This window comes from Aptenodytes patagonicus, chromosome 2, assembly GCF_965638725.1.
Source record: "Aptenodytes patagonicus chromosome 2, bAptPat1.pri.cur, whole genome shotgun sequence".
Taxonomy (NCBI): domain Eukaryota; kingdom Metazoa; phylum Chordata; class Aves; order Sphenisciformes; family Spheniscidae; genus Aptenodytes; species Aptenodytes patagonicus.
Window position 1 is genome coordinate 44,482,597 of NC_134950.1, and position 23,960 is coordinate 44,506,556.

Genomic DNA, 23,960 nt, shown 5'->3' on the forward strand with positions numbered 1-23,960 from the left:
CGAGAAATAAAAAGGTTGTTCTCGAATCCAATTTTACAATGAACTTTCTTGGAAAAGCACCACTTTTATTTAACGATGAAACAAAACCAAATCCCAGACATTGGGCTGAATGACAACAACATAGAGATGGCTCGTCCTTACACTGATGGGCAAATGTCAGGGCCTCTTGCAGCTTGCTAGATCTTCCTGCAGCCTCCACAGTTCTGAAGACAAACAGGATTATCTGCCCTCGGATATCTGCGGTGTCTCATCCCCTCAGCATCGTGCCAGCTTAGAGATTAGATTTACGACTTCGTAGGTTTTAACAAGTTGAAAAGGAGGAAGACAGACACATAGTGGTTGAATACATGTCAGAGAAACAGGCTGTAACAATCATGAAACACATTTTATCACCTCAGAGTGAATGTATTTCATTTACAACTTGAAGGAAGAAGCAACTCAGCACGTAGTTATACTCTGCAGGCAGCACCACGTAGAGATGTCTGTCTTAGGTCAGTGGCACCTGTCAATCACATTTTTTCTCACCAACTGAACAGATGGTCTGCTGGTAATCCTTCCAGCCCCAATGAAAACACCACATGAGCAGCAGCCATGCCTGCGGATAGAGACAAACTAAATATAAAGACTAAGACTCCAGGTAGATTATTAATAGATTACTGCTCTTAGCTTTATAGCTGGCTGCCAGGCTTTTGCCTTCTGTTTGTCGACATTGACTCACTATTTATTTTTTGTGTTTTTCGAAATACGGATGGGAGAAACACAGAAAAATTAGGAGGAATATTAAATTATTGTGAAATTTTCATTCAAATAATTATGTAAACATTGTTTATAGTTCTGACCATTAGCAATGCTGTTGTAATGAGAGCTAAGCAAATAATAGTGTTCCTTGTGTGGGAAAGCATTTGGGAGCCTTTTAAAACGTCTTATCCTGGAGACAGCAGAAAGTCAAACTCATACATATGCTAGTGTGCACTGAAAAGAATCAATCCGTCAATTTACTCATCATTTCAAAATACTCCCAGTTTTAATAATTTTATATTTTAAGTTTATATTTTTATTAGAGTTAGCTGAAACTTCCAAATGAGAAGTTACTATAAATGGGGAGCCAAGAGAGCTTCCATTTCAGAAGTGTCTGATGGGATATTCTATCTATTTTGAAAGTTCAAATCTTTTTCCAAGTTGAAAAATACGTCCAAACAAACATTTTTTTCTGCCAAGAGTCAAAAGTTTTGACAATTCAGCATTGTAGATATAAGGTAGATATAATGCCATCTGCCCCCATAGCATCTCTTGTGAGAAGAGGTGCCTTGGTCACATCTCTGTCTTTTCTCAGAGAAATCCGGTCAGTGCTGAGGAGAAAAATTAAGAACAATGAGAGAACATTTTTTCCAGCATTTGGCTTGACAAGCTGAATTGCACTAGAAGTCATCGTATAGTAAGAAAGTTGTTGCATAAGCTCTGTTAATAAGTCTGACTTTGGCAGAGTTACTGCTGAGGTTTAGGTAACCACCTTCTTTTCTGCTCTCTACCCAGGCATACTGTCAGCAGCACTGGGTAGCTCAGCATTTCCTTTTTCCTCCGAGAAGCTACTGCTCTGACCTAGCCTTTTGTTGTGAGAGAGGATGAAGGTTGGTTGTTTTTTTTTAATTTTAACCCAGAGGTGGGCTTTATTTCACCTGGTACTGCAGCAGTTTCCCAGAGAAGAGTGCTCCTTCTACGGACGCAGGTGCGGACCCCCTTGTCCAGACAAGAGCTGTTGGCACAAAGCAGCAGCGACTGACGGTGAGAGGAGGAGAGAGGCTGTAGGCGGCAAAGAGGGGCTGGAGACCCTGAGAGCCTCCAGCTTTCAATACAGAAGTGCATGTTCATGAGACAGAAACACTTGTCCCTACTCCCTAAAATAATATACTCTACTATTTTAACCCCGGCTGCATTTATTTCTCAAGGCTATAGTTAGTTTTCCGCTGGCCTTTCTGTTCCTGTTTCTGCACAGTACTTCACTTCCAATTTTCTGACAATACAGCATTGTTCCATTCTACCAGGGAAAAAAATTGAAGATGTATTTATTACAATAAAATGTTAGTTTATTCTTCTTTTGAGAACACCGCTCCTATTGAGGGTAAGGTATGTGTGGTTCCTTAACTGAGCATGCAAAAATTAATTTCAAAGAGGTGGTGGAGCAATCAGAAGATTGCATGGTACGACATTTGCAGAATTGTGGTGTATTAGCTTTACCAAATCCTTTAGGCCAGGATCTGATTAATTTAAAAGAAAAATGATCCAAGTTCTATGACCTAGAAGTCAGATAAGTCTATGTTGGTTGCAGGAAGCATGATTTACTCGTTTAAAAAAATACAGAATAATGTTCTTCCACCATGACACAGACACTAAAATGAAGATAAAATAAGAGGAGAAAACAAAGACAGACGAAGCAGTGAAAATCCTGTTCACAGTGGGCCAATCTTGCTATAATGACTCAGGAAAAATGTCTAATGAAGCACTCCGTATCTCCCCACGTTGAAGAGTCACTTCTGTTTCCGTGAAAGGAAGCCTCTTCCATGACAACCCTCCACCCTTAGACAGGAGAGAAAAGAATCTCGAGTCCCCCATTCCCCTGACTCACAGGTCCTCCCTGATGCCTGTGAGGCAAACATGAAATCTGTTGGAAGAGATGGATTAAACAGGAAACCCATGAGATGAAAATAGGGAGAAACCAGAATTGTAAAATAAGTCAAGTCCATTCAAAAGTTACAAATGTCACAGCATTTTCTCTCCAGGATAAGAAGTTAGTTGTGTATCACTGGGTCATCAGAAATCACTGGGATATGCTCCAGTGTGTGAGTAATTTTTATACTTCCTTGCAATATCAAAGCATGCTAGATTTTTTTTCAGGCAATTTGGGCACCTAAAGACATATCTAGATGTCCAATGAGAATTTTCAAAAGCCATTGTGTTCTTTTGTTCCATACCACTAAAAAGCCCAAAGGAGCACCTCTGATGTGAAGTTTTTTAGCAAAAATATGTCAAAAGGACTAAGAAAGCCAGTGACCGTCTTCTTCTTACCTGTAGTTGAAATATACATTTGAAATTATAAATAAATAAACATATAAAATACAAAATATTAAGGTATTTAAATAATTAGCTCTATTTTATTCTGAAATTTAGAGATAACACACACAATTTCCACCAGTGGAAAAGAAGAGCAAATCGTATCTTCTGCGAGACAACTAGCAGTCTTCCTCTTCAGGCCTTAAGACATAGTGTATGAGATAAGGTGCTGGAAGACACAAAGATGGACACATTCTGGTGTATTTCTTCTCACCTGGCATTAGAGACAGATTATTGTAGGTTCATTTCTTTTTTGCACTATTGTCTTCTTCCATACTGTGGAGCAGTGCTTTGGGGAAAGGAGTATTTTAGATTTACAACAACATGTTCTTTGGTTTTCCTGATCTGCATAACCTTGAGCTAGTTTCTTCATATTTCTCTGCCTCAGTTTATCTAGGAAACAAAGACCCTCCTACTTTACATTAGTGTTATATGGACTTAACCACTGACGCTCAAAAAGGCTTCAAGTTTCGTCCATGACAAAACCAGCTAGATTCCCTCTAATGCTTCCCTCTTGGAACCCACAAGCAGACCTGCATCGTAGTTATTTCTTCTTTTTCTCTGCTGTTGTCTCTCTGCTGCTATAGAATCCCCTTTGCCAAAAAATAACAGGTTTAATTTAGGGTCTGCTGACCAAGTGCACCTGGCACTTAGTTCTGTGATAGAAGAAACATGTCCTAATCTTGCAATGCACCCATGGGGGCTTCATGCTGAAAGAAGTCATGAAAGAAGCCCATGCCTACGGCTTGCATCCATCCCTTGTCATGCCATGTACATGCTGCTCCTTTCCACATTGCCTTGGGAGGATGGGTTGTAAGCCTTGGAAAGGTAGAAACTTGAGCACTCAGAAGATCTGATCGGAATCCTTGGATGAATAACCTTAGGGTAAAACGAAGTACTTGTTTTAGGAATGGTAGCTTTTAAAGGTGAGGTGCTTTTCTAGTGCATAGGTACCACTTTGAAAATGTCCTCCTTTACAAATTTTGCCATTTTTGATTTTTTATTTGTCAATAATATTTTGTGAATTAGAGAAGTGTGTTCACTTTTCCTGACCTTCTAAGTATGTTTTGCTTGGATAAACTTTCCAAGCCGTTTCTTCTATACATGTTAAAAACTTGTACAGACATGCAGGAAACAGCCAGGTGATGTACAGAATGCTGAAAGGTTAAACGGCAGGTGTGCAAAACACTTCTGTAGTTTGCAGAATATATGAGAGACAATGATACATTGTTCTTATTACAAGAAGGAAAGGAGAACAGAAGAATACTCTCACGATCCAGCTGTCTGTAGTCTTACTGTGAGGATGACTCATCTGCATTCATTTTTCTAGTATTAAACTATGAACATTTTTATTCTTTATGATCCAGGCAATTGATGACTTTTATCAGCATGCTGATATGCTTTTCATTTTTCATGATGTGTTTCTCACATCAATAAGGTCATGTAAATATAGCATCTTCAAGTGAAGCTGCACTGCCAGGAGTTAATGGACAAGCACTGACGTGACCAAAATTAGCTAAATGAGAATTGTTTTGCAGCACCTGAATCCTAAAGGATAGATGCTTACCAAAAAATAGGAGCATAGCACTTTTCCAATCATAACCTTTAGCAAGATCCAGTTCAGAGAATCAGCCAGCATGAATAAGGCACCATGAGGTGCTCTCCGAAGCTGATGACACAGGATGGGTTTGTACTGGTTGCTGAGGATAGCCTCGTGCTGTCATAGTGATGACAGGCACACATGAGACAGGTGCCGGTAATGACTATATAAGTTTTTTCTTTCTCAAAGCCTACCCTTGCAATGCAATGAAGTTCCTTAACACAGAGAGTGCCTCACGGGACTCACACTGAGTGAAAATTTTCAGATGTGCCCAAGAGTTTGACAGACGGGGGATAAGAGTGCATGTAAATCTATAGCACACCCACCATCCTCTGGCAAGGTGGTTCATGGTTTAACTGTGCGCTTGTCAAAGGAGTAGCACTATCATCAGCAAAGTTTTCACTACGCTATTTACCTCCTTTCTTAAACATTTCTGAGTGTGCTGAACAGCACAGACTCCAGCCAGATGCTTTTTGCACTCTGTTGAAGACCCTTCTGCACTGTTGAAAGCTGATCACTTCTTCCTACCCTCTGTTGTGTAGATCTCGTTCGAGAGTTATGAATCAATGCACAGACCTTTCCTTTTAACCCAGGAGAGTTGGGGTTTTTTTAAGAGCACCTGCAGATGCATCTCACTGAATGCCTCCTGGAAACAAATCCAAGTGGATGGAGTCTACCTGTACCAACCTTGTCCACACACACGAAGAACTCCTCCAGCAGTGTGAGACATGACTGTCCCTTACAGAGCTGTAGTGACTTTTAATGTTTTGCATTTATTCCCTTACATGGTGTAGAAGAATATGTAAATTAAGTATATTATTATACAGGTATATTCAGGAACAATATATTGTTTGCATTCTCTAAGACGGTACATTGTGTTCACTAATTTGATTCCTCTGCTAGAGACTCTATTACCATGCCTGGCACAGATGTCATGTTTACTGTTTGGTAGTTCCTTAAATGCCCCCTGGAACTCCTGTTAAAAAAATAATGCAATTTCTATTACAATTATTTCTCCTCTCTTTGCCTTTCTTTTTCTGCTTATTCAGTAGATGCATACTTTCAGCCATTATGCCTCACTCCAAGGTTACAGAAGAGTTACAGGAAAATATGTTTTACTGTAGCCTCTCAACCGCCTGTGAATCGAATAGTAAAGCCAGAGTCTGCCATTTACGACAAAGTCAACATGCCAAATCACAGCTTTTCAAAGTTCTTTTCTATAGAAAAATGACCATGTTGCCGTAGTATCAAAATTTCGACTGCAGATAGCAATCTGTCTTCTTTTAGCCAGACTGAATGGATGGTGCTAGACTCTTGCAGGTGGTGCAATTAGGCAAAAAAAAATAGTCTGCTATGAAAAAAAAGGGCCACTGATGACCTAATGCATGCTCCAAATAAGAGATCACATTGGGCACCAAACTGAAACCATGAATTTATTTTTCTCTGCTTACTATAAAGTACTGAAACAATACTGGAAGCAGGGACTAGAAGTGAGAGAACCACAATCCTGTGTATACTTGCACCGGGGTTCAGCCAGAGTACTCAGGTACTGGTACTCGAGTTAAGCCAGAGGTGTGCTAAAGGGGTGGGAGAAATATGCTCTGCAAAGTAGACTGCAATCCAATGTTTTGGATGATTTCCTTGAAACAGGTGATCCCCAGCAGAAGAAATGGCTTTGCATGCCTAAGCAAGTATTCGGGACATTATCCTGCTGGACACAGGGGCACATGATGGGGAGCAACACTATTTGTGTCTTAAAACTGGCAGCTGGAGCTGCATGTTCAGGGGTGCTGATCTAGCTTCCATGGGTTTACTTAAACTCTGAGAACAACTATTGGACTGAGCTTGGAAGGGTGAAGGGGGAAGAATACCGTACCTGGCTTAGGTGAGAGAAGGCACTAAATCGTCAGTGTTTTCAGTGCCGGGACAGTTCAGGGTTTGGGGAAAAGTATCATTGTGGACAACTGAGGAAGTTTCATGGAAGGAAAGCCTGATGTGCCTCCAGCTTAGATAAGGGCTGAATGGGTACAGCCCTTCAGCTGTAGGATCACTGTACAGGCCTTTGATGCCTTCGTTCTGCAAATCCTGTTTAAAAAGCTTCAACCCTTGTTCAGATCATCTTGTAAGCCCTTTGTACTTTGGTTTCTTTATAAAATGGGTAGAGTCATATGTATCATCATTGGCAATGTGGTTTGAAATGACTGTGGAAAAGGTGAATATGTTTATTCTGGGTGCCTGATGCTGGACTCAAAACAAGAGCGGCGAGTGAGACGTGCCGTAAAAAGGCAGAGCAGAAGCAGGAAATGCAGAATGCCACGGGACAGAAGTTATAAACACTCGTAAAAAAGGAACTCTTTAAAATAAGGCCGAATTCTGTCTCTCAGCCCTGAGATAAAAATCAGATTCAAATAAACTTTCGAAGTAACAGATTTTTATTCAAGATTGTGTGGGGATTTCTATGCTAGAGATCAGGAGTTGTGCAAGTGTTTCTTATCACTGTATGTGAGCAACCTGCAAGAACACAAACGTGTTACATTACATTAAACCTCAAAGCCTCATGTGCTCGGTAACACACAGAATCACATTAATGGATCTGCTCATTACAGACTAGACACACAGCGTGCACACGGCTTACAGAGCTTTCTTCTGCTAAAGCATAAATAAATGCAAATACTGTTACTTGGACGGTGCCTGGGATTTAAGCTCAGTGGTCATGTTATCAAGGAATCAACAGTTTTATTGTGGTATGAAGAAAGATCCGTTTTAAAGGAAAAATTCTTATGGAGGAAGTAGAATTAATCAGTGGCACAGTAACGAAAACACTCGAGTTAAAAAAACACTAACAGAGGTACTGGCCAGGTGTAATTTAAAGAACAGTGTATCCTCTGAATGGAAAATATAGAGACCCTAGCAAAATGAAAAGTTAACTGTAGATCTCTCTAGGCCAGCTCTACACTGGCTGTCTTGATCTGCTCACACACGAAACTCTCTGACCTATTTATCTTTTCTCTGCCTTTCCTCCTTATTATGTTAGCAGAATTACCCTTCAGGACCTAGGAGTGGTATGTCTATGTGCTTCACCACAGTATGACTGGAAAACTTCACTCAGCAACTGAAACCAGAAGTTTTTTCTCGGAAACATGGAAGTTTAAGCCTGTGGTTTCCGAAACACTTGGGCTTTTAGTCTGAAAAGTTTCCTGCTCCTTTCCCTTATAGAGACAAAGCCCAACATATACAGGCCACTTTTTAAAAAAGGAAGAGGTTGTGCAGGGTGTATCTCCCACCGAGATACCACTTGGGAAGAACGAAACGGTGTGTCCCCGGCGCACAACCCGGTGCAGCTCACGAGGCGAGGGAGAGGTGTGACACAGCAGGCGGCGAGACCCGGCCCAACACGACGCGGCACAGGCAGTCAGACCTCTCCACCAGAAGCGGGGGGCCCAGGAACACCTGCCTGCTTTCCAGCTGTAGGAAAGAGCAAACGCGCCCCATTGCAGCACGAGAGGCAGAAAGCAAGAAAATGCTGGGCACTGGAAAAAGAATGCAGAGCCCAAGGGGGCATTTCAGCGCCTGGGGCACTGCCCGCCATCTCCCCTGCCCGTTCCCTTCCCGCGGCTCCCTCCCGAGCTTGGCGGCCCCTCGCCCTGGCGGGGCTCAGGGGAGAACCGCAGGGGCCCGCCCGGGGGGCGCGGAGGAGCTTGCCCTGAGGGGCAGCACCGAGGGGAGCCCCTCAGCCCTTCCCAGCCAGCCTCGCGGCTTCTCTGTGGAAAGACTGAGCCGTCTCTTGTCGGCAAGTAACACGGTCTTCTCGGTACGGGATTAGATCCCCATATAAAATCATATATACGTATATGTGCGTGTGTGTGTGTCTAAATATGTACTCTAGATAGGTATATACAATTAAACGTGTACAGCCACTCATACACACGACTAATAAGGTATACCACAGCCCCACACGGCTGCCGGGGTGCCGCAGCACCGGCTCCAACGGCCGCCGGCTGGGGCCGTGCGCGAGCCCCGCCCACCGCGCGGCTCTCGGCGGCGGGGGCGGGGCGCGCTCGGGGTGAGTTGTCCCTCGGAGGCCGCCGTCGCGGTCAGGTGAGCGGCGTCACATGACGGCGGTGGCTGTGGGGCCGCTGCGGAGGGCGGCGGAGCGCGGCGGCGGGGGCCTTCGGGTGCGCGGGCTCCCCGGGCCTGCCGAGGGGCGGCCGCAGCCTTCTCCCGCCCACGGCCCTCACCCGCCGGCGTGCCCGTGGGGTGAGTGAGAGCTGCCCTGGGCCCTGCCTGCCACGGGGCGGGCGGGCGGGGGGTCCCGGGGTGGGGGCGTGCCGCCGCACGGCCTCTCGGAGGGGCTCTGGCGGGCCCGGGGGCGGTGCGAAGGGCTCCGCCTGGCGCCGCGGCTCCCCCGGGGGTTTGGGCTCCCCCGGGCCCCTCAGGAGGCGGCCGTGTCTGCGAGCCTGTGCAGGGAGTGGCAGGATAGGGGCCAAGTGCCTCCCTCTGCCCCAGGCGCCTCTCGGCTTCTTCGGCTTGTCTCTGTAGCTTGCATACTCCTGAAGCCGCCGTTACCGACCCTGCCCTCCTCTGCGGCTCGAGGAATATTTAAATGGCTCTGGGTGGGTCATGTAAGAGCTAGGAAGCGTTCAGTGGTCGTTGAAGGACATAGTAAATGGTGCCGTCTTTGTGGGTGTCTGCTCACAGAAGTAGTTTCAAAGGGAGGACAGTTCCGCTGCTCCGTTTGTTCAGGGTAGTTCCTTTTTTTGCTTTTGTCAGAATCATATTTTCATTCAGTCGTACAAATGAGGTATGTTTGTTAGGGATGGGGCAGAGTGTGCCAATTTGCTCTTGCTTGCTTCTGTAAAGAGAGCCAGAAAAGTCCAGAAATAGGCTGCGTGGAGAGGCTTGATGCAGTTTAGGTTGTAAGGAATTCCTGCTCCGGCTGGGTCTCGAGCCTCTGCAAACACACTTCTTGTTTTGGCATCAAAGTCAGGTGGAGATTAAACCATAAAGGAAGGAGAAAGAATTGGTGAAGGTCACTGTCTGTGGTAATACAGTATGTCCTGATGAAGAGCTTCTGTTCATATTTATCTTTCAGTTTACTTTCTGTACAGTGTTGATATTCATTTTCTTAGTTTATGTAACATGGGTTTTAATCTATATAACTTGTGGGGGTTTTTTTGGAAGTCATAGTTCACGTGCTTCTAATGTCTAAATACTCTTAGACAAATGCCTGAACGAAATCAGTCCTAATGTGTGGGGGTGGCACTGAATTTTAACCCTGATTTGGAAGGAAGATGGCTTCTGTTATCTGTAGGGCTACTTGGGCATTGCAGAAGAGTAGTCTTTATTGAAATAACTTCATTTGATTGTTTAAGAATTTACAAGACTGGGAGTTACTCAGTAATGGTATGTATCTTTTATTTTAGCAAACTTGTGATTGGTTACAGTTTAGTGTGTAGGTATGCCTTTTTTTTTTGTTTTGGGGAAGTCACATTTTAGATGCTTTATAAAACTTTGATTTCTCAGGAAGTGCTGAGTATGGTTTTAGGGAATGGGACACCTGAAAACAGATTTTCCTTTTTATTTCTTTAAAACATTGGACGGATACTCTGCTCTTTAATACTTTAATAAGAGGTCTCAATTCTGACTTGCATTTCTAGGTACGTTTTAATTATCAATTAAGATGGATATCCGAGGTGCTGTAGATGCTGCTGTCCCAACAAACATCATTGCTGCCAAAGCTGCTGAAGTTCGAGCAAACAAAGTAAACTGGCAGTCATATCTCCAGTAAGTAAAAACTTTCCACAATTTTCTTTTTTTTTTTACCCTTCCTTCTTAAGTGTTAGACTTTTTGAGATTTTGGGTTACACTGGAACATTAGGTTACAGTGAGGAACATTCTGTCTTGGTCCCATGGAAGTAGTTGGAAAAAGTCTACATTAAATGGGAATGGTTGCGGAAAATTTTCTTATGACTTATTACCAGAAAGGGAACTCTACTTTTGTGAACTGAACGCTGTAAGAACAAATAATATAAGTTTGCACAAGTGTGTGGTGAAACTATCCTTTTTTTTTTTTCCTCATCATTCAAACACCATTCTCAATTTTAGCCTTATTGGATGAGTACTGAAGTAAGAAAAGTTTACAGTAAGAGTTGTCTTATACGTAGGTATGTTATCTCTATTGCTGAAGTGCCTTTTGTGTGAATGCAAATTGTACTAGCAAAACTGGACTGGTAGTCCAGGAAAATAAGCTGTACCTCAACTAAAGGAAGAATAGTGCTGGAGAGCAATTGAAACAAGTAAATCAGGGAGTAGGCTGAAACAAATACTTCAGTGCGGGGAGAGCTGTGCTGCCATTTCAGAAAAGCTGAGAGTTTACTTTGGAAGGTATATAATGGCACTGGGAGTAGCGAGAGAGATATTGTCTGGAGAGCATATAGGGACAAGCTGAGGAAAATAGATTTGTGCATGAGGTGGGGAACAGGGAGAAGGAACAGACTTTTACTAGTCCTCTGTACTCTGAAGTGACATGCAGGATTCTTGCATCCCTGCATTCCTTATGACAGGTACGTATGAATAACATTGGCAAAGTGTAAATTAGTATTATCTCTTGGGGGTCCACATATAATAGCAAATTACTTCAGTGTTCATTGCTTTGTAACTGAAGTGGGAGAAATCTTGATGATTCTAGAGGTACAAGCCGTGCTGATGATGCTTTGTGACTATCAATGTTAAACAACTTTGAAAGATAGGTTTTTTTCAGATAGCTGTGATACATAAAAATATGCTATATATTAAAATAAGGTTGCAAAACTGTACACGTGCAAGCTGAGAAATGTTAACGTGGTAGAATCTCATTAATGACTACCTGCTTTGCCCTGTGCTATGTAGCTCAGTCTTGCCTATTCCATTCATTCAGTTGTGTTATTTTTTTTCTCTTTGTGATTGTATATCTGCATGGTAAACTGGATTAAGGAACTGATCTGCTGAGGAAACTTCCTTTTTCTAGGTTATTTTTCAGATGTATCAGTTCCGTGTCGAGTTTGGAGTGTGATATTACAGTGGCTTTGCAGGCGAAAGAGCGAGGTTGGTGTGGTAACTTGACAGTGGCAGCTACCAAGTATTTGTCAAACAATCTAAATGGCTTTTGCTGTTACTGTGTGCCCTGTTATCTGTCTGATAGGAAGTGTGTCCTGGGGAAGCCTGGGCAGCTGTTTCTGTGCTGTCCTAGCGGCAAGTGAACAGCTAGTTTGCAGTTATTTGGGATGAAACTGGGGAGTACACTGTCAATCTAAGTGAATGTGGGATGATAGTCTTTTTCCTGCATCTCTAGTGGTTCAGACTATAAGGCTGGTGAGATTAATCTGTTGCTTTTGTTAGTATAGGGGATGGTTCTGTTTGGCAAGGAGTTGTATTTTTGAATACATACGTAGTATTAATTGCTTGACTGTGCTTTATGTGGTCTACCATTTATAATTTGCCTTCATTCTTGGGGTTCTCTCTCCCTGGTGCTGAATAAGGATGGGGGAGTATTGCTTATTTATCCGTCAGCAAATTTCTAAGTAACTTCTTCTGACCAGGAGGCAGGGTTGATGGTTCTTTTTCAGATTCTAGATGTAGAATTTGACTTTGTTTTGTTCTGGAATCCATGAAAGAAGAATGTACCAGTTATTTCTTCTCTTTGATGGGTTAGCCAGGTTTTAGAGGCTACTGTAGTGCATCTGGCAGGTGTTTGTGATCCTGTTGTGAGACTGTTCAATGCTTGGTGCCCTCAGTATGTCAATGACAGTGTGTCCTGTTTATTATTGCTCTGAAATAAATGTAATCTTTGTGTCTTGTATTTACTGATAACAGCCTGGCTGCCTGGCTAAGGTAGCTTCAAGGATGAACTTAAGTGGTGCCAGAGGGGTTGTGGAGCATCGTGAAGATAACTATAGTTCCTTGGCTGAGGAGTTTGCTTATCATTAGTTATTGGAAAAAATCAGCAGAACTTCTGGTGCTTCTAAAGAGGAAATAAAATTATATCCGGTTTTGGACATGTCCCTTTTACACCAGGCAGGTTTGGACGTGACAGTATCTTTGAGGCTGGTGCTTTAAGGGATTTATTGAAGAGTCAGTTAGTGCAGCTATATTGACTCATTTCTGGAATGAAGCACGTTATTAATGAGTGGAAACTGCTTGCTTCTGATGCACCTGTGAGAGGCAGGTCAGAGTGGTTTGTTCTGGTCCGTAGAGTAGAAAGGAGATGGAGTGCTGATGACTTTGAAGGACACTTCTCTTGCTTTCTTTTGAGCAGTTCTGGCAGCCTGTGCATTTAGTGCGGTAAGCTTGCATATAAATATATGGAGGCGTACTTCAGGTCTTCAGATGTTTTTACATTAGAGGAAAGATTTTTATGTTTGTTTTTCCCTAAGTTAACACATCAACTCAGGCGTGACATAATTTGTGTTCCTTAAACTATAGATAGTATTTATGTAGTTGGAGTCAAAGAACTTCACAAGAGATTCTGATGAAGTTTGTTGGGTTGTTTGTTTTTTTTTTTTTAAATCTGGCTGTGATCGTTGTATGTGTATAAAGATGCTTTAAAGATTGCATCAGTCGCAACAGCATTGGAGTCTGGGTCACATAGGAAGGCATTCGGAAGTTCTTTTCTGCTCTCTCTGTTCTTCAGTGCAAAAGTAAAATGGCTTGCTAATAGTTGGTCAGACTCTAGTAGCCTGACTTCTCTTGTAGAGTCAGTTCAAGCTAAAGATTAACTGGCATATTGTTTATTCCATCTCTGAAGGTTGTAACTGTAGACTAAATGTCAAACTATGCTTACACACAACTGCTGGCTTTTGATGTTTTCTGTGTGTATACTGTTGGCACAAAAGTGAAATATTTAGGTATGACAACTGTACAGATTTCTGGTTTGCCACTGTGTTCACTACTCACTTCAAAATTAGGCTGCGGAAAAAGATGTTTTGTTTTGTTTTTTAATGCTAAAATTTACACTTTCTTTGTGTTGAATTCCAGCTAGGGTCTGTGTATGAGGGAGAAGAAAGTAGCAAAACTTGGAACAGTGGAAGGTGATGTGTAGGTCTACCTACCTTCTGCAAACTAAATGTAGTTGAGGCCCTTAGTTCTGTACAGACTTTCCTGCCTTTGGATCTTGAGACTTGTAGCAGTTTAGAAGTGTCAGTGCCCTCTGCTAGTTGAAAAGATGGTGCGTCGCTGTTGTGTACTGTGTGGTTGCTTTCAGCATTTGTCTCAGGGTGTCAGAATGCCTTTGGAGGGTGTGCTAGCTTACTTGAAGCAAGTTTGGTTTTGCCTTCTAAGGGTAGTAAATGAGTTTTGTGGAAAAGTGAACTTGTTTCAGAGTTTAACTTGCATCTTACTGCACTGTAGGTTTTCTATGTATACAGCATTTGACAATACTTCATATTTAATCAGGTGAGATACCTGATGACTAATTTGTACTTGGCTTCCCATATGTCTTCAAGTACTTTACATATATGTTTGTGAATTCTGATGTTAAAATATCTATTTTAGTTTCCTGGGGGTGGGGGAACCTTCCAAAGCAGGTTAAATATCTTGGACTTTAAAAGAAAATCTTGTCTTAGAAGAAAGATAGAAGTTTCCTAAGTTGTAGTGTGTGTGTTTTGGGTTTTGTGTGTTTTTTGTGTGTGTTTTGGGTTTTAAATTTGGTCCAGTCTTGTAGGCATCCAGCCAGTTTTACTGTTTTAATTTTCTAATGTTAAAACTGTTGAGCAGTTGGATCCAATGAATGTCCTTTAGGTACATGCAAAGTACTGTAGACAACTGGATAAAAGAAATTATGCCTAGACATAATGGCTTTATATTTGCTGCAGACATAGTCAAAAGTTTTGTTTTTAAAAACAAAACAAAAACAGAAAAACAAACCCCCCAAAATTAAAAAACAAACACCACCCCGCCACCCCCAACCTCCAGAATGACTTTTGTTAAATCGTTCAAACAAAAAAAGGAACAAGAGCTGCTGGAGGAAGTGCATAATAAAAAGAACAAATCACAAGTTTCTGAATCATCTTGAGAAACCAAGATGTTTTAAACATGGTGGTCTTACAAATTCATGCTGTCTGAATCTTACACAGCTTCAGTTTACTATCCTGTAGCTAGTGCTCTCAAAGGCAGGCCTTAGTATCTCAAGCACAGAGCTTTGAAATGTGGTTACAGGACTCTTGGTCTAAGCGTGATATACCCAGACAGCTGAAGCTCAAAGTGGCTTTTATCTGTTGACAAAAGACTGTGTGGACACATCCTGGGAAAATAAGAAATTAAATGGCTGTTAGGAAGAGGGATGGAGGGAAGCTTTGGTTACTTGCATTGTTTGCTTAAAGGTGCTGGGAAATTCCTGTCTCTTTGAAGAGGGGATGAGGAAAGTGTGGTAATAGCATCATGGTAGCTGGTACCAACTGTCTGAGGCTGCTCTGCATTTTTCATGTTTTTTTTCTGCACTGGTTGCTAAGGTTTACTAAATAATCAGTTATTTCAATTTTGAAATGAGATTAATAGTTTTAGTAATCTCAAATGCATTCATTTCCATTAATCAGATGTATGAGATCCCTGATAAAATATTAGCAGCTTGTTTACAAAGCTGTCAAATCCCTTGAACTGTTTTGTATGGGTTGGAAAGTGTCTTTTTGAATGGCACTTACAAAGCAATAAAGAGTAAACCCTAACTTCTTTTCCTCTCAAGGCAACATCAATTCCCACACTTTTTTTTTCTACTTTTTTTTTTTCTTTTTTTCCTGTGGTCTAATGTAGGATGAAAGCAAAAGCTTGAAAGCTTTTTTCCTTGACAGTTGGCAGACTTCTTCTAATAGCCTGGCTATAAAGAAGCATCTCTTCCTGGGCTGAGGCTTTTTCAAGCATTAAAGCTAAAAATGAAGGCTTCACCTTATGTCATCTTTGAAGTGCTTCTGAAATGGCAATACAATATATTGAAATAAGCAAGCAGCTCATCTGGTTACTTTATATCAATATCATCCAGGAGTCCCTGTCTTGGCCAGCATTGATTTGGAACATAAGAGGCTTCTAGTTATGGGTCATTAAGTCCAGTATTTGTGGCAAATGAATTGTACTCGTCTTTCAACAACTACTCAAATCCATCCTTAATGGGCAAGAAAGAACACAAGTCAATCTAAAAGGCATGTGGTAGCAGCATGGTCATCATTGGCTAATTACTTTTTCGTCTATAATTAGTTAAGTTTTAGTAGAAACTAGTTGAGGACTACCACTGGCTTTATGAATCTTCCATCTACTAAGTCTTCATCGCCTTTCATCAGTGCATGTAAGGATATTTCTTCCAAAGCAGCTAGAATACAGGAATGGTGCGCATGGTACTGGACTACTTATGTTCTTTGCTTGAAAAGTAAATAGGTAAAAGATGGCTCTGTGATGAGGCCATCCTCAAGACATAACCATTTAAGTAAGAGGAAAGACAAGAACACATTGTAGGTCTTATTTATGTTTTTGTGTTTGAAGAATCTAGGTATCTAGGTGAGCCAATTAGAAAAAAAAAAAAAAAAAAAGCAAACATTTCCTGTAAGTTTACAAGGATTTTAATGGAACCTCTAGTCATGGAACATCTGGAAACTGACCCGGAACATGGAAAAGATTGATTAAAAGAATCCGTGCTACATAGCTTTGCAAAGTGGAAGAGCTGTTTGACTCAGTGGAATTGTAAGAGGAGATGAGTCTCGGAAAGAACTGAAACAGAGCAATGTCTAATACTTTCATCCCCTGTGATGTAAGTATCCCCATGTTATATCGATGATGTGAACAATTTTCTTCTTTCTTGAAGCACTCCTGGTATTAACTAGTAAAGGTAGTCACCTATTAAAGTCATGGATATTTTCAGGACTACTTGATTTAAAATTAGTTTTCTTACACGAAGAGTACCTGACTGTACTATTTTGACAAGTTTGTTATTTGTTGTGATGGTAAATTTTGTATTATAACAAAAACCCAACAGTGTTCTTCCAGCTATTCAGCTGAGTCAACAGCTTTCTGAAATAGCACTGATGATGGCAGTAACCCCTTGAAGTTAAAGAGAAGATCAGATAGACATCTGTTAGCTTATAGGTGTGCACAGCAGTTTACTATATCAAGCCCCCTTGCTATGTGTTTGGATGAGCTTCCATGTATATCAGTTTTTAAACTACCAGGAAAAGCTGAAATATCGTAATTAGTGAAAGCTAAAAATACATTAGGAACCAAGTTCTCTGTACTTCTTAAAATTCTCTTCAGTGCTTATGGCAAACTTAAAATAACAATTCATTTTATTTTTCAGCACTTATTTCAGGTTGGATTAGACTATTTTTCATGTTAGGTATTATAATTTTGGCATAATGTGCTAGCTGTGCATATTTCAGTTCTTACAACTATTTCCAATGATTTTTGCATTCAGCCTCTGGAAGTTTAAGAATTATTTAGAGAATGCTGTTGAGCAGAGGTGATGCATAGGGAAGGCTTTAGAGTGACTATTCTGTCATTAGTTTTAAATTCCTTGTACATGAGACCTTTTGCAGAAGGGAGCTCTTTACGTTCTACTGTGGGATATAGGACTGGTAAAGCAATACTGTTGAGATATCAAGTTGAAGAAAATAAGGTTTATTTGGTGGGTTGACCTTGGCTGGCTGCCAGGTGCCCACCAGGCTGCTCTATTACTCTTCCTCCATCAAAAGGACAGGGGAAGAAATATGACAAAAAGTTCTTGGGTCGAGATAAGGACAGGGAAATCACTCACCAATTACTATCGTGGGCAAAACAGACTCTGCTTGAGGAAATTAATTTAATTTATTGCCAATTAAACAGAGCAGGATAATGAGAAATATGAACAAATCTAAAAAACACTTTCCCCCCACCCCTGCCTTCTTCCCAGGCTCAACTTGACTACCAACTTCTCTACCTCCTCGCCCTGAGTGGTGCAGGGGGACAGGGAATGGGGGTTGGGGTCAGTTCACAATGCTTCGTTTCTGTTACTCCTTCCTTCTCATGCTCTTCCCCTGCTCCAGCACGGGGTCCCACCCACAGGTCACAGTCCTTCACAAACTGCAGCAGCATGGGTCCTTTCCCATGGGGTCACAGGTCCTGCAAGAAAACCTGCTTCAGCATGGGGTCACAGCTCCTGACAGGAGCCTGCTGTAGTGTGCGCTTTCCATGGGCTGCAGCTTCCTTTAGGGCATACCTACCTGCTCTGGCATGGGGTCTTCCATGGGCTGCAGGGTGGATGTCTGCTCCACTGTGGCCCTCCATGGGCTGCAGGGGGACAACCTGCGTCACCGTGGTCTTCACCACGGGCTGCAGGGGAATCTCTGCTCCGGTGCCTGGAGCACCTCCTCCCCTTCATTCATCACTGACCTTGGTGTCTGCGTAGTTGTTTCTCTCACATACTCTTACTCCTCTCTCCTGGCTGCTGTTGCGCAGCAGTTTTTACCCCTTCTTAAATATGTTATCACAGAGGTGCTACCACTGTTGTTGAGTGGCTCAGCCTTGGCCAGTGGCAGGTCTGTCCTGGAGCCTGCTGGAACTGGCTCTGTCCAACATGGGGGCCGCTTCTGCTGTCTTCTCATAGAAGCTGCCCCTGCAGCCCCCCTGCCACCCAAGTCTTGCCACATAAATGGTTTCTGTTGCTTATGGTTTCATATTTTGCTTTTCAGAGGGCAGATGATTTCAGGTGAAGACTGTGAATTTATTCAAAGATTTGAACAGAAAAGAAATCCAGAAGAAAAACAGGAGTTGTTGCAAACAGAAGGCAATCAAGTAACTTTCCTTTCTTTTAATAATCTAACTTTTGGGGAGGAGGGTGGAAGGAAATTTTCGTACCAACTGTTATTTTATTGTTGGCTGTATGCAGTTAAGATGTTATGGAAGAAGTATAAAACTTGCTATTATGATTCTTTTTTTTCTAGATGTAGGTTGGACATTCTTTTAAAAACCTATTAAATAATTACTAAATGTCATCTGACTTTGACTCTGTTGTGGGACAAGCTAGCTCAAGTCTTTCTTTGTCCCAGTTTACTTAATCATGCACACTTGTACTTGAGTCACTTTTTTTTTTTTGAGCTTTTTTCCTTATAGTTTATTGATGAGAGCTACTGCCAGTGAGATTTCTGCTTAGCTAGCTGAACAATTATAATGTAGTTCCAGCAATGGAGCCCACTGACTACTAAGGTGGATTCAGTTATTTAAACACAGGTGTCATTTTAGGCACTGTAAGATATGAGACATCTGCACTGGACAGAGCTGATAGAAGATTGATAGGTCACCCATGCCATTTGGTGTATGGAGTCTGGCAAGATGCCCAAAGACAATTTAATGATATTTCAAGCAGTAGCATCTCAGCCTTGAAGCCTGAGGTTCTAGCAGACGATGTCAGCCATCAAGAGGATTGGGTGAGGCAGGAGGGAAGAGTAGGAGATGCACTCAAGACACACAACTTTCCAGCCCTTTTTTTCTACTTTAATTTTAGGCTGTTCTGTTGCCCCTCCCCCCCCCCCCCCCGTTGTATTGTGTGACTGCTATGTAATGGACCATAATTTGCATAGTGACAAAAGCATATATTGTGAACATTATGTGCCACTGTATAATTACAGTGTAGCAGTTCAGAGTTCCATTTTTCTTTCAGTTTTAGTTGAATGTGGTGAAGTGGAAGGAGGAAGCGTAAAAAGTAGTGTTGTGACTGTTCCAGCCTATTATATCTGTTCCTGAAATTGTAGAGTAGAGTTGTTCAGGAGGCAGAAAACAGCTCAAATATGAACAAAGATTTGTCTACAATGTATAGGAAGTGAACAGGTAAGAGTGACCTGTCTTCCGTCCCTCCATTCAAGTTGCTGAAACTTCTGTATACCGTGTCTAAGTTTGTTGCTGTTTTGGCAATTTACTTGGTTCTTCTCCTCACTGCCATAAAAAAAGATGCTGATGGAGGTTTTTCTAATCAGTCTTTCAACAAAGCACCTTGCTGACTTTCACTAGTGAGTACTTGTTATTTCATTTAAAAGCCATAGAACAATTTGTAAAAGGTAACAATCAATGTGACAGAAAATTTTCTTTGTAATATAATGTCAAATGTATTCATCTCATTGCAATTGAATAAGATGTTGGGATACTCAGTGCTTATGTAAGACTTAACTGTGAATTAATGAGGTCCTGTTTTATATTATCAAAAGGAATGAAGATAATTGCTAATATTAATTTTAATGTCTCTCTTATTTTTCTAGTGTGCTAAAACATTTATAAACTTGATGACTCATATCTCCAAGGAACAGACGGTTCAGTACATTCTGACTATGGTTGATGACATGCTGCAAGTAGGTCAATAACCTGTCTTATTTTTAAGTCTTTAAATGCATGCTTGAATGTTTCCTTAGCCTAATTCAGGTCTCTTCAGGTGTTTGTCATACTGTATTAAAAATATTCTTTTAAATTTTCAGATCTTCAGAAGTTAAATGTTAGGACTAAAGTTGTATGGGTAACTTAGTCTTGTGTATATATATGTTCATATTCTGGAAATAAAACATACCTGTATGCTTGTCTGTTGGCTCTCAACCATGTTTGATGCAAAACTTGGATGTTAAGGGATGATTTGTGACCTCAGCCCTTTCCTGTTGTGTAGGTAGGATATGACTTCTAACTTGAAGTTGTTGAAGCTTTTCCTATGAAGGTGTTAATTTGGCCGCTCTCAGCAAGAAGGTGTCGTTTCTGCAGCTTCAGGTTTCCAACATAAGTTAGACTGTTTAGGACAACGTTCTGAAATTCTCCATGGTTTAATTATAAAACAGGAACTTCTGATTCAATGAAATATGTAGCTATGGGATGCAGTGACTTATAAGAGTAGGCTATTAAATTTGGTGTCAGGACTGCTCTGCTGACCTGGGCAAGTCAAGAGAAGACTTTACTCAATCAGATAATCCTGCTTTTGCATTTCTTCGCTCTCTAGTAGACTAAGAGAAAGTGGTTGGAGTGATGATGTAACAAGATGGGTTGAGTTATGCAAGGTTTTCTTCTGGTATTCACGTAGAATATCTGGCTGTTTGACAGTTTCTCTTCTGCTGTTTTATGTTATATTTAATACAAGGTTGCAGTGAAATGTGTCTAGTGATAACTTCACGGTTTAGGGCATTGCCCTAGGAGGTGAACCATGTGAGTTCTAATTCCAGCTCTGAGTATTCAGTATTGCCAACAGGCAAGTTGAAAAGTGTGAAGTTCTCCACAGTACGTATAACATGAGGATTATGGTGTTCTTTCAGATGCTTGTCTGCATGTTACAGCCCTGAGTGAGTGCCCTGAGTGCTAGAATAATAGCTGGTGGTGGTGGTGGCAGTTTATTCATGCCCATCTGCAGCTTTGTCACTCTCACCTTCTTCCTCTTTTCTTTAGATTTACTTTTTCTCAAGTGTGACGCAAACATCAAGAAGCAGAGAAGACAAAAGGGAGCCTCAGTGTCATTCCTTGATTAGGACACTGAGTTGGGAGTATCTTGTTTTGGTTTATGCATTTGATGACAAACTTTGTCTTAGTGTGTGAGGACTCTGTTTATTATGGCTAGTTTTGTGAGGAATGGGTCTCATTTTCTGTGTGAGACATGTTGGTGGCCACAGAAGTAATCATTTCATTTGCCCTTCTTTGGAACTTTTTGTGAGTGTCAGTCGGTCTTGTATTGCTTACGTGCTTTGACGTTAGCACATAGGCTATAGCTACAATATGCGATAGCCGATATCATCTGCTGTACTGTGGAATTAATACCCCACAGGTAAAGGCTTTCACTGGCTCACTCTCAAACAATTGCATTAGTTCTAGGCGGTCACAGAAAGTCGTTCTGAGTAATATCTTATTTGCCATCTTGGTTCTGTCATATGTGTCTAGATGAGCATGTTTTCTTGACTTTATGGTCATGTACTGACACTTCTGTATTCAGGGCCTTACCCTGCCACAGAAGTGGCATATGTGGAATTCTTAATGTTAAACATAATGACTTAAATTGTCCAGGCTTTATAGTGATACCGGAGAATAGAGATGTTGGTGCCCAGTATAGATTTGCTTTTGTTTGAAATTGGATGCCTTTTTCACTTTAGAAATTCTGCTTCAGTATCTGAAAGCCTGCACTGGCTTTTGCAATGCTCTGTGTGACTTCGTTATTCAGTGATATCTTGCTGCTGGCAAAGAGGGCTTGTGTGCAGGCGTCTGCATGGTATCATCCCATGGCCTCCTAACCCTCCATGCCTCCACTAGGCAAGGCTGAAACAGGACTTCTGTTTTCTTTTGATCATGTTCAGATGGTAGAACATGCTGTCAGTGGTGCCTTACGGACCCTTGGTTGCACGTTTTCAAGGTGTAAGATTCTTGTCAGAAAGCAGCATATTGGCCATTGATTCTGTGACTATGAGTTTAGTGCAGGGTCTCTGCAGACTGCATCGACAGAAGACTCCACAATAGTGGATATGAAGTCTCCTGTCTTTGCCCGAGTAGTCTTAATACAGTACATGCAAAGATTTTAAGCGAGAAATTGTTCAAGGACATGGCCTGTCATGGTGCCACCGACTCTTTCAGTAAAATTGTTTTGAGCAAGGATGTTCACTGTGGTTTCATGAGACGAACAAATAGTATTTGAAAGCTACCTTTCGATAGCTGAAATTTCTAGAAACTATCATAGGTAACAGTATCCAGCTTTTGTCTGTATTTATAATGACCGTCTGTGGTTCTTCTATTATCTTTCTATGCTTTTCTTGTGAGGTTGTAAAAATCAATCAACTCTGTTTTGAGCACACCAAAAGCCTACCTGGGTGTCTAGGATTGTTCCAGCAGTTCTGCTTATGGGTTTGATCGTCGTTCTAAGAAAGATTTCTTTTGGAGGCTGTCAGAAGTGAAATTAATGTGGTGATTGCCTTAAGAGTATCACCATTCTGCTTATTTCTGAAGGTGGAGAGTGTTAGCATACTGGAATCCCTGAGGAAACACTTCTTATTCTAATCATATGATAAATACTTGGAACAATTTCTCTGGATTAGTGACCCCATCACACTGCACAGTCTGTTACTTGTGAAATCTTTAAGAACCTGCACTGTAGTTAGTGCAGGTAGCAGTATTACCCAAGTGAGCTTCATTATGCTTCTTCAGAAATGACAGATGCTAAATTATTCAACTGTTGATGTGAGAGCTTCAGGATTTCCATTTTTATTTGTCTAGTCAGTAGCTGCCTAGGAAGGTGCAGCAGTACATATTTCAGGGCCGTAGGCAGTTCTCCACTCCTTCCCTCCTGTCTGTACTCCGCGCCTTAACAGCAAACCAGACTAGTCTTCTGATTGACAGCATGTTGAAGTTATTTCAGCTTTTCTGCTTCCAGACCTGTCTGTCTCCTCCTTAGTTATGTTGTAAACTGAACTTGCTGATCTAGTTATTTTTGATCTTTTTAGCTATACTCTGTGTAGCACAAGTGTAGGTGCTAACAGTGATTTATTTGATTGAACTGCCATTTTTCATCAAACTAGCCCTCACAGAGCAGAGGCTCTCACCAAGGCACTGTGTTCCTGAGATCTTACTTTTTTAAAATTTTTATATCATAGTTTGAACAACAAATTTTGAGAGGGTTTTTGAGTGCTTTTTGACACATGCCATATAGAACATTAATCATTGTAAGGGTTATGACTATCAGATAACTAGTGACACCTGACCTTCCCCAGTGACCTGACCAGTCAGTGATCAGGATAGCAATTCGCAGCACATGTGGTGCAGTAACTTTGATACTTTCAATGAAGGGTTGGTTGCAACTCTAATGCTTAGTGAGATGCCAGTGTTTGGATCATGGATACGCTCAGGTCATCTTGTGCTTAACGGATCGTATTCCAACAAGCAGGCTTGCCTGCTGATTCTTGGTCCACAGAGTTAATAATAAGGTGCTGAATTGATGAAGGAAGGCCCTTCAGCTAGGGGAGTTTGAAATTTAAATTTATTGGGTAGTGGAGACTGAGATACTGTTCTCATGAGAGTTCCCAATTACAGTGTTTCAATTACAGTGTTTCAAACAGTTTTGCTTTGCTTGATAGGAGTTGTATACTTTGTTGTAGTAGCTTGACTTCGGTGGGGAGACATCTCTTTAGAATGAAAGCTTACTATCCACCAGGCTAGAAAGTATATGAAAATGCTGGGGAAAAGCAAGAATCCAGGTATTTGATTTTCTGGAAGACTGTCTATATTCTAGGCTATTAGGAAATAGCAGAGCTCCTCTTTCTCCTTC

At 41.5% G+C, this 23,960-nt stretch overlaps 1 protein-coding gene across 1 annotated transcript in view; it reads left to right on the forward strand.

Annotated features, from left to right (window-relative positions):
• Positions 1-8,840: 8,840 nt before the first annotated feature.
• The window catches only part of ATP6V1H (ATPase H+ transporting V1 subunit H), a 53,365-nt gene continuing 38,245 nt past the window's right edge, over positions 8,841-23,960 (forward strand). The window contains exons 1-4 of the mRNA XM_076329713.1: positions 8,841-8,965; positions 10,366-10,492; positions 18,388-18,490; positions 19,948-20,037. Coding sequence (XP_076185828.1) covers positions 10,389-10,492; positions 18,388-18,490; positions 19,948-20,037 — 297 coding nt within the window. The 5' untranslated portion in view covers positions 8,841-8,965; positions 10,366-10,388. The remainder of the gene's footprint in view (positions 8,966-10,365; positions 10,493-18,387; positions 18,491-19,947; positions 20,038-23,960) is intronic.